This window comes from Corylus avellana, chromosome ca3 (assembly GCF_901000735.1).
Source record: "Corylus avellana chromosome ca3, CavTom2PMs-1.0".
NCBI lineage: Eukaryota > Viridiplantae > Streptophyta > Magnoliopsida > Fagales > Betulaceae > Corylus > Corylus avellana.
This window is the reverse complement of record NC_081543.1, coordinates 9,461,081-9,471,671: the sequence shown is the minus strand read 5'-3', so window position 1 is coordinate 9,471,671 and position 10,591 is coordinate 9,461,081. Positions and strand designations below refer to the sequence as shown.

The window sequence follows — 10,591 nt, the reverse complement described above, 5'->3', positions numbered from 1 at the left end:
TTTTTCAGGAGTGGCGAAAGATAAGGGGATGGGTGGGTCCCAGTTTGACGAGCTGAAATTAAAAGTTATCTGTCTGCTTCCAATCATAACCATCTCCTCCATTGATTTGATGGTTGTCGACCTTCTTCACTTCCCTCGCCTTCCGCCTAAATACTCCATCAAAAGCAAGCACAAGATAACAGGGCCCCACTCATGGACTTCATCTCAGCCGTTGATCTTGTTCATGATCAGGTGTGTTCGGTGGTCCACAGCTTGATTGCTTATGATTCGCGGTGATGAGTATTTGTAAACGCTCAATTTTTTGTTTTATTAAAAATAAAATAATAATTTTTTGTTATATTGGATGATCTCAAAAGCTAACGTGGAGATTTTATTTATCTCTTTAATTAGAGATAATTAATAGTTATCCATGTGATTTAAAAGAAATATGTCATTATTGTTATTTTTTTTATTTGATTAAATTAGTCTACTCAAAAACCCTAGTTTCTAATAATAGTCATAGACTGTATAACTGCATAATGTATTATTAAAAAGGCAATATATGAAACAATCTTATGATATAATTTAATTTTAAAATGACTTATTGTAAATTTTTTGAATAAAAACGTGACACTCAACCTTTTAAACTTATTCAAAGGAGCCGTGATGAACTGCTTTCACTAAATAATAAGTTACTTTCTATTGGTTATTGATATTTAAACACATTGCGCATCGTAGTATTGGAAATAGATCGGTCAAAACAAAGTTTAACTTGTAAGCTTTTAATTGCATGTTGATATATAATAATCGTTAAACAGCATGAAAGGTTATGCATTCAATGGATTTGAGATTTTTTTTTTTCTTTTTAAAATTTAGTGTTGTTGTATCTAACTGAGTAAATAATATCACGTTATTTAAGTTTTTTGAATAGCATGCCAACATATTTATCACATTATATTATATGAATTATTATATACAAAATAATTAAATCTATACCATAAAGTAGCTAAATACATCAATGATGAACGTAACATGGTTAGTCAATAACAATAAAAATGTAGGTGAGATAGATGCTAAAATTCAAATAAATATGAAGAATTTCTCTATATGAAAGAGAGAGAATAAGTTTGCGGAGTATAATGATATAAAATAATATCCACACAAAATCAGAAACACACAAGAAAAATACCAATAGATCACTAGCATTTTTTTTTACAAAAAAAGTGGCCCTTATTTATTTCAGTTGTTTTTTAGAAAATAAAAGCAGAAGCACACCACCAAAAAAAAAAAAACCTGACATATATATATATATATATATATATATATTTCTCATTCATTTATCACCCATGAGCTATCACCCATGAGCAATTATGATCCACTTGTACACAAAAAAATTAAAAGAAGCAATCACACTTGAAGAAGTGTAACTCACTTAAATGTTATGTTTGGTGAAGGACAAGAAAAACGAAGTGAACCGAAATTATAGTAGATTTGACTAACGTAAAAAAAAAGGGATTGTGTAAAAAAGTTAAAAAAAAAATATTTTGAAGTAATTTTTTATTTAAATAATAATAAAATATGATTAATGTGATGTAAAAAAATAATAATATTAAGTTAATTAATTAATTTTTTTTTTTTTTTTAGGTTTTAGGTCTTTGGGTTCTCTTTTCAATCCACTCATTTGTCAAACATAACTTTGACACAATTTAGTCAACCGTCATGAAGATGGATCCATCCCCTCCCATTAATGGGAGAAATAGGAGACTCTCATATTTCCCCATAATGGTTACCAAACACAATGTACAGTGTACAGAAATGGTTCCCATTTTTACCATGGTTAATATGGGAACCATATTAACCATGGTAAAATGAAAAGAAAAGACAAAGGAGCAGAGTTAGGCATTATTTGGGAGGCAAAAGCCATGATTGAGATAATTCGGCTTCCTGACACCTCATCATGATTGCTCTTACACACCATTTTCTCTTCTTTCTATATAACCCCCACCTCCCCTCCACTACTCCTCTCTAAAACCAGACATCATTGGAAACAATTTTTCATCTGAGCTTCAAAATTCAAGGATGATGGTTCAGAAAGAAGATCTGGGTTTGAGTCTAAGCTTGAGCTTCCCTCAAACCCACCATGCTTTGCAGCAGAATCTTATGCCTTGTTTGCTTCCAACTTCTGCTTCTTCTTCTTCTCCTCCTCCTCCTCCTCCTTGCTTCAATCTTCCCAAGCCCTCTTGGAACGACGCCTTCCTTTCATCAGGTTCGTTTATGGCTTCTTTGCATGGCTCTCTATCTCAGATCTGGTTGTGCTGTTACTGGTTTTAGCCATTACCAACCATTTTCTTAAACAAACCATTCTTTTGCTTTTTTTTTTTCTTTTTAAGGATCTTTGATAAAAATATATTTACTTTTCCTGCTTTTTTCTTCATGTTTGATTTCTTTAACAACAAACTTTTATCGGTTATTTTCCTCCCGACTTTTCTCTCGTTCACACTCGAAAGCTTCTCAAATCAGCTACTTCAGATCGGTTACTAAGAATTTATTAATTTTCACATGCAGATCGGAACTCCGAAACGTGCCGGGCCGAGACACGATCTTTCCTCCGCGGCATCGACGTGAACCGGCCGCCTTCTACCGGTGACTGCGAAGAGGAAGTGGGCGTATCTTCCCCAAACAGCACGATATCTAGCGTGAGCGGCAAGCGAAGCGAGAGAGAAGCCAACGGGGAGGACCATGAGACTGAGAGAGCTTCCTCTCGGGGTATCAGCGATGAAGAAGACGCTGAAACCTCGAGGAAAAAGCTCCGCCTCTCCAAGGACCAGTCCGCTATTCTCGAAGAGAGCTTCAAAGAACACAACACTCTCAACCCCGTAAGTCCTACGCAGTAAAACCCAGTTTTCATTTTCCTAAACTTCTGTTTGGTTACCGAGAAAACGAAAGAAAAAAAAAAACACTGCCATTTTTTTCTGAAAGACGGGTGCTTATTTGGTTGCAGAAGCAAAAGTTAGCGTTGGCTAAGCAGCTAGGCCTCCGACCCAGACAAGTCGAAGTGTGGTTCCAGAACAGAAGGGCAAGGTGAGAATTTAACTTTACATTTAAGGGTAATTTGGTACTTTAAATCAAGATAGAGAGAAAGAGAGAATTACTGTTATGCGCATTTGGAGTAGCTTTATTTACGAGTGGCGTGAACTGAAATTTACAGGACCAAGTTGAAGCAAACTGAGGTTGACTGCGAGTTTCTGAAGAGATGCTGCGAGAATCTGACGGACGAGAACAGGCGGTTGCAAAAAGAGGTTCAGGAACTGAGAGCCCTGAAACTTTCCCCGCAGTTCTACATGCAAATGACCCCACCCACCACCCTCACCATGTGCCCCTCATGTGAGCGTGTCGCAGTCCCAGTTTCCTCGTCGTCCACCGCCGACGCCGGGGCCCACCAGATGGGCCCGACACGCCCACGCCCACGCCCGATCCCCATCAACCCGTGGGCCCCCGCACCGGCTCCCATCGCGCACCGGCCGTCGGATGCGCTTCATCATCCCAGATCGTGAGGGGGGGCAGTTTGGAGATTTCACGCCGAAATCCTTATCCTTAGAATGTGTATGTACGTAGTTGATGCAGAAAAAAGAATGGAGTTGTAAAACAGCGTACCAATTGTATGTTGAGTCCAGGTCTAAGATATGGTTGGTAGAAGGTGATCTGGTGGGTCTTCATGTTTTGTATTGTCGGACCCACGTGTGACTTATTTTAGTTTAGTGTTTAGCAGGATTACTTGATTACTAAAAGAGAAAGAGTTTGGATCTTAATTTGGAAATTAATCGTTTAACTAAAATCCTAATTTGTGTTCTACACCCTTAACTACATCGATTTCGTGGGATTTAAAAGGGTTTATTTGGATTTACGATTTCAAAACGTCCGGTACTGAACCATCTCTCTGAAAGTGCTGTGTTTTTTCGTTTTTTATTTTTTTTATTTTTTACTTCTTCCCATGAACAACTTAGCTGCCTGAAAAGATGTAATGGAGCAAAACACTAGAACTACCAAGAACGAACAGGAAAACCTTCAAAACGTGACTGTTAGGTGCTGCTAATTGAAAAGAAAATATAACAGCAAGTGAATATGATGTTTAACCCATCGAATAACTTTGTAATTTGGCATTTAAAATCGTGTATTAGTAATTTGACATTTAAAATCTTAAAATGGACCCCTTCTCCTACGGCTGAATCCATGTTAAATAGACCGACTACTTTTAATGTCTTGCAAAACCCAAGTAGACAAGTTAATTGAATTCAAGATAAGTTGTCCTTTTATTTCTTCCTTGTGCTTTTAATGTCTTGCAAAACCCAAGTAGACAAGTTAATTGAATTCAAGATAAGTTGTCCTTTCATTTCCTCCTTGTCCTTGTGATCCACACCCATAATGGTCCATAATTCATTTCCAATATTACGGGACTCATTAATTTCAATTGAAACCGTTCCACTTTCCAAATGCGATACGACTTCTCATTCATTCTGTTATTTTCAAAAGATGAATTAGGATCATCTCCAGTTCATTTAGTTATATTCTAGAGGTATTTTTGTCTTTTCACTTTTTAAAAGAACAAAAAATATCCTAAAATATAACTAATTGAATGTTCTCAAGTACATAACAACAATTTTTAAAAAACGTAGTTTCAAACAATACCTTTTTTTTTGTGATTTGATTTAAAATTGGACTTTTAGTCTACCAAGTCGTTAGCAATGGTGGTGTAGAAAAGTAGGTGGGATTGGGAATTGAAATTTAGGGTCAAATGGACCCAAAGCTGCATTTTTTAGTTGTTGGGGATTTTCTAAGTCTTGGTTCTACATAATGACCAAGAAATATTCCACAATACTTGCCCATGTTTCTTTTGTATTTAAGCATTTTTACTGAATCCACGTCGTAAGAAAACGTTCCGCACTTGCATTGTATTGGAAAATCGAATGATAGTGGATTATGGCTGGGCAATTTACTTTTGATGACTGCAGAAGTCACCATATAAAAGCAAGCTGGTGGGTTTTCATGTTGTAATAAAATGCACGACAGGTGTTTGATAAAACGTTTCTCTCACACAGTTGCCATGTTTTTATAGGCTTATATAGCATGTCCATTTACAACAGAAGGATAAGAATTCAACTACGGTACCTGATAATGAGTACAAATTCAAAACCTCTTCTCTCTTCTTCATCTTATACAAATTCAAAAACCTCTTTATTTTATCTTGACTTTGATTTGCTGTTCTATCAGCATCTTGAATTTGAGTTGCTGAATTATCTTCAGGTGGGTCAATTTTTTAGCAAATTGTAGGAAAGTCAATGACCCAAAAGAAAAGAAATTGGGTCAGTTTTTGGCATCTAAATATATTCCTAGGCATAAATGCTATTAATTAGAAGTCTACTAGGATTGAGAGACTTTTCGAGGCTCATGCTCCTCCCCGTTTTACTTTTTATGCAATGGTTTCTTTTAGGTGTCTCCGATCCAGCCCCCTTAAGTGCATATTTTGTTGTTAAACTCCCTGCGAGGGTTTGGGAAGGGTTTGAGAGATCTCTTAAGGTTTGAGCCCCTTCCGGTGACCTTTGCTTTGTTTTTGTTCGGAGCCCTTTGTGGCCACTTCAGTTCTCTTAATGGGTCAGGTCATTTATTTGAACCACTCCTGCTTGCTCTTAATTCTCTGTTTATTGTAATGTTTCCTAGCTGTTTTGAGGCTTTTGTTCCCACCCATTATGTATTTATTTTTGTTGCTGTTATATTTTTCCCCTTTCCTCCTCTCTCATATGGAATAGAAAAAATATATAAAATCTACTAAATGAGAACACCAGTGGGCTCAAGCTTCTGTTAAAAAATTGATCATTGTGTTTTAGAAGCTTGGAGAGGAAGAATAGAACCCAAACTTCAAACAAAAAAGAAAACAAAAAGCAATCCAAAAATAAAAGCCCATACAGTTGATGAACAACTCAAAAGTCCAACCCATCTAATGCCCATTTAGCCCATGATTCATTTGCTTCTTCAAACTATGCACAAATAGTAATAATTAAAAAAATAATAAAAAATGAGGCATTTGGGTTTTCTTTGATGAATCCTTGTATTTTGCAATTTGTTGTTTGTGTCCCTTAAAATTCTCATATGGGTATGTTTTTCTTGGCTTGTTTGCATCATTGCATGTTTTCATGCAGCCAACAACTCAAAATCAAGACACAACATGTTTCATTCGTGCTTTGGCCTCTTTGATAAGAACTCCTACTTCTGTACTTGAAATGTTCCACAACTTCTTTTTAGAATTATAGCTTCTTTCCCCCATGAGTTGCCTTTAACTCTATACTTAATCCAAGTAATTTTTTTTTGCAATATTTTTGTTGTAACACCTCGTGTCCTTGGGTTATATTGGGCCTTAGTCTAGCCCAATGTCTTGGACCTTAAGAGTGTGTAAGTCCACCTAATTGGGCTGAGTTTAGAGTAAATAATAGATGCTAATTTTTAAAACTTTACGCATTAAAAATTCAAGGGAAAATTTCACTTAGACCCTGAATTTCCAAATGCTATTCTTATTCCTTAGTTTGTAACAATACACATGTAAAAATTGGAATTGAATCAAAATTACAAAAAATTGCATTTTTTTTTTTTTCAAACACATTTTTTTTATAAAAAAAAAAGGGGGGTGGTTAGCCACCCACAAAAGCGGCCGGGGGTGGCCGCGGCCAACCCCTGAAGCAAATCTCGGGTGGCCGTAGCCACCCCAAAATGTGACAGGGGTGGTCGCACCACCCCCGCCCCGTCCTCTTCTGTGGCTAATCAAGCCACCCACTTTATTTTTTATATTTTTATATTTTTTATATTTTGTTTTAAGTTTAAAATTAAAAAAAAAAAATTATATGGGTATTTTTGAAAAATGTATTCCATTCTTTAGGGATTAGTAGTCTCATGGAAATAAATTATTCTCAAGAATAGTGTGTTACCAAACAAAGGAATAACTATACCTAAGATTAACTAGTCCATTCTAAAGGTTTATTCCGCAAACTAAACGGGACCTAAGTCAATGGTGGTAGACCTAAATATAACCAATGAATGAGCTTTTGTTGAAGGGCATTTGAATTTTGAACTCATTAAAGTTGAACCGGACCTATTAAAACTTGAACTCAACGCTAGCTTTGATGCTAAAGAAAAGTAGACTTTGGGAGATCTCTTTATGCTACATGGGAATATGTTTATACCAACACAATATTATTATTATTTATTATTTATTTTTGTCCAAAACTTGCTGGACGTACGTTTACCAGCAAAATATACTTCACTTGTATACACCGTTTTAAAAGACGCATAAATATTAATATCGTACATATCGTTAAATGCATTAATTTTAAATCCGGATGATGCAAAATTGCAAATGAAATTAAAAAAAATCATATAAAAATGAATACTTCTTAGTCATAATAAAAATTGTTAATTACCTTTTTAGTACCTTTGCAATACACGTCCGGGAGAATTAGTCTTTTTTTTATCTGAGCGTGACCATAAAAGCACTTGCCCGTTAAGAGAAATAGTCTTTTTGATAATTCTTCTCCCATTTTCTAAATATTGTTGGTAATTGAAGCAATAAGAGCTTTATTAACATGCTGAAGAAGGAAGACTATGGGTGTGATTTATATATTGAATATTAACTAAATGTATAAAATCAACAACATGCTATCCGTTTAACCTTTTAAGATAAGCGACGATTTAAATTAAACATTTCATGTTTAAATGAATAAATCAACCATCCTATAGGGTTAAGTTAATAAATGATGATTTAAGATAATGAATGCATTTCAATTTTCATGGTATTGGGCAAGATGAAGAATCTAATACATACCCAAAAATAGGGTATGACGTAGTAGCTAAAACGACATCATTTGAATTACAACAAAGCAGAACTGAAAACCAGAATCATGATAATTCATGTCGTGCATGAAATGAGAAACAGTGATGAAGAAAGGGTGTAAAGTTTGAAGAACATAAAAAGCATCTCCGTTGAAATTGGTGGTTTTACAGAAATGTAAGCAACGCAATTCTCTGTATACTATCATCACCATGTCCATATTAGGAAAAGACAGAAAATTAGAAACATAAAACCAAGAGAGAAAAAGGAAAGTTTTGTTTTTAATAACACCAGAGGATCTTCATGTTTTTTTTTACCTTGAAGAGTTTCTCTTCATCTGTCCGGCGGATCTCTTGATGGAATCAATCCTCTGAAGCCGGATTTGCTCTCTGAATTTCGCTATGAACTCATCTGCCTTCCTGTCCACGTCAGTTGGAGTTGGAACACTTGTTCCGGAATCGGTTCGAACAAAATCTCCTCCCACAACGTCGTCGTCTTCGGTTTCCGTGTCTTCATCGGACACCATTGTCATGTTGACAAAATCTTCTTTGTCTTCCTCGGAGAATTTCACGAAGGTTGGCTTTGATTTTCCCGTTGCTGAACCGTTCTCTCTGCTCGCCAGGCTTTCACCTGTGAAGCTTCGCCTCAGCTCCTTCTCAATCGAAACCCCGTTGCTAGAATTCCGCTTCATTGAAGATGACGTACGGATCATTGGTGGCGGCGGCGGAGGTGCAGGAGGAGGAGAGGACTTGTAAAAGCTCTTCTTCCTCACGAAATCCTCTGCATTCTTGGCTTGTGATTCTGCTGACAGGGAAGGCGAAGGAGAAAGAGAAGGAGAAGAAGAAGGAGATGACTTCCTCGGGGAAGATTGAGACAGCTTTGGAGAAGAAGTGTTGGAATTAGATCGCGATGAGTGAGACATCTGCAACCTTGAAGACCGAGATTCGAGCCGATTAAATTCAGATTCCGCCATTGAAGGAGGCAGAGTATACGGGGGAGGAATGTCTCTGTCAGCTTCTTCTTTCATTTCCATTCTTCCAGACCTCGATCGCCATGGAATTGGAGAAGGAAGCACAACGTTGTTAATCAATTTCTCCTCCAATTCCACATGATCCAAACCTCCTAATTCCACGCTCCTGCTTTTATTCGAATTGCTTGAAAACCTTCTGGAACCCTGTTTTGAATTAGACCGACTATTAGAGACAGAGGAGCCATTGGATTCAGATTCATTAGCGGATTCAACCACACCTGGCTCAGGAACACGCGGTTTCAAGCTCCGAACAGGCAAAAGCAGCGGCTTCTCGCCTGAGCTTCTGTGTTCATCGAGAACAGAGTGTTCTTGAGCTACAACAACCACGGGCTCATTCCTATAGTACTGACTACTCCACGTCTGGACCTTGTTCTCATCAGACCCAGATGGGATTTCGGCCTCATCATCAAAAACGGACGACACCTCAAGGAATCTAGACACGTACGAATGCGCATTATCGAATTTAGAGCTGTTGTTTTCCTTCTCTGTTTCGTCGTTTCGCCGGCTAAATAGCCCGTATGAGACGGCGATTCCGACAAAAACGAGGTGTAGAAGCTCCCAGCTTCTGGTGAGTAAACTTTGATTGATGAATTCAGGGGCTTGTGAAGGAAATAGCGGAAGAATAACTAAGAAAACTGTAACTACGAGAGCTTTGTACATGAATTGCGAGTAAAACTTACTTGGGTTCGCTTGGTTTTGCTCTGAAATAAGCTTTTGGTATTTGATGTTCTCAGAATCTGTATCTGCCATTGGAGAACACATAGGAGGAGGAGCTTCAGCTTTCGGTTCTGTCTGTATTTCAAAAGAAGGAGGAGGAGGAGGAAGAAGAGAGAAGACTTAGTGGCTAAGGAAAAGCAGAGGAGGAAAGGAGGGAGTGGGGATCAAAGTTTTAGGGAGATGTGAGCATTTTTCAAGCTTTTCTTTTTAGCTCTTCTGTTCAATTGACATATATGCCCTTTCCTTTTAGTGAGAATGCCCAAGTTGCTTTTTCTTTTAGAGATAATTTTGGTTGGTTAAATGCTCAACAACCAGGACAGCCTAAATATGATACCCTTCAAAAAAGTGCAAAAATGTAAATAAAAGAAAAAAAAAACAAAACAAAACAAAAAAGTGGCATTCAAACTTGAAAAAATGTTGGACCAAACCGACCTTGGACCACCTAGAATGGTGACAAGAGAATCTAGGGATGTTAATAATAGCACCATGCTCCTAGTGCCTTTTTTCTCAATTCAAAGCTGGCTAGGAATGCTTTATATGCAAGCAATTGGGATGTTGCACTACTCTGGCTCCCTCAAGCCCCTCAAAAAAAAAAAATAATAATAATAATAATAATAAAAAATCTCTAAATTTGTTAGAAAAATATACTTAAGTCTAGCTTCTTCAAAGTTAAATTCTTAGTTTAATGCCTATTCATGCATACTCTAAAAGATAAGACTAAAATTTGACTTATTACATTTACTTGGTCTTTTATCCACTTTTTGTATAAGTATTAGAAAAGAAAAGGAAATTAGAAGGAGAAAAAAAAAAAAACAGAGGAAGATGGAAATGGTATGTAATTTAGTACCATATAACCATAAGCGGAGTCAAAGGGGGGCGATACAGGGCAACTGATTCCTTGGTTTGTCTAAAAATTTCTTAAGCCCAAATAGTGTTTTCTTGGTTTTCCTAGTTGCCCGCCCTTACTCACTAACTCATTTAGAGCCATTGAT

General features: G+C 36.8%; 2 protein-coding genes across 2 annotated transcripts; one reads left to right on the top strand and one right to left on the bottom strand.

The window, feature by feature from the left end:
- The first annotated feature begins 1,987 nt into the window (after positions 1-1,987).
- On the top strand, positions 1,988-3,800 carry LOC132174802 (homeobox-leucine zipper protein HAT4-like). The gene is made up of 4 exons (XM_059586483.1): positions 1,988-2,245; positions 2,545-2,855; positions 2,981-3,060; positions 3,188-3,800. Exons 1-4 carry the CDS (start codon positions 2,059-2,061, stop codon positions 3,531-3,533), a joined length of 924 nt encoding a protein of 307 aa, XP_059442466.1. The 5' UTR covers positions 1,988-2,058; the 3' UTR covers positions 3,534-3,800.
- Positions 3,801-7,962: 4,162 nt separating this feature from the next.
- Positions 7,963-9,755, bottom strand: LOC132175703 (uncharacterized). Its single transcript, XM_059587724.1, has one exon. It carries the CDS (start codon positions 9,642-9,644, stop codon positions 8,166-8,168), a length of 1,479 nt encoding a protein of 492 aa, XP_059443707.1. The 5' UTR covers positions 9,645-9,755; the 3' UTR covers positions 7,963-8,165.
- Positions 9,756-10,591: the final 836 nt, after the last annotated feature.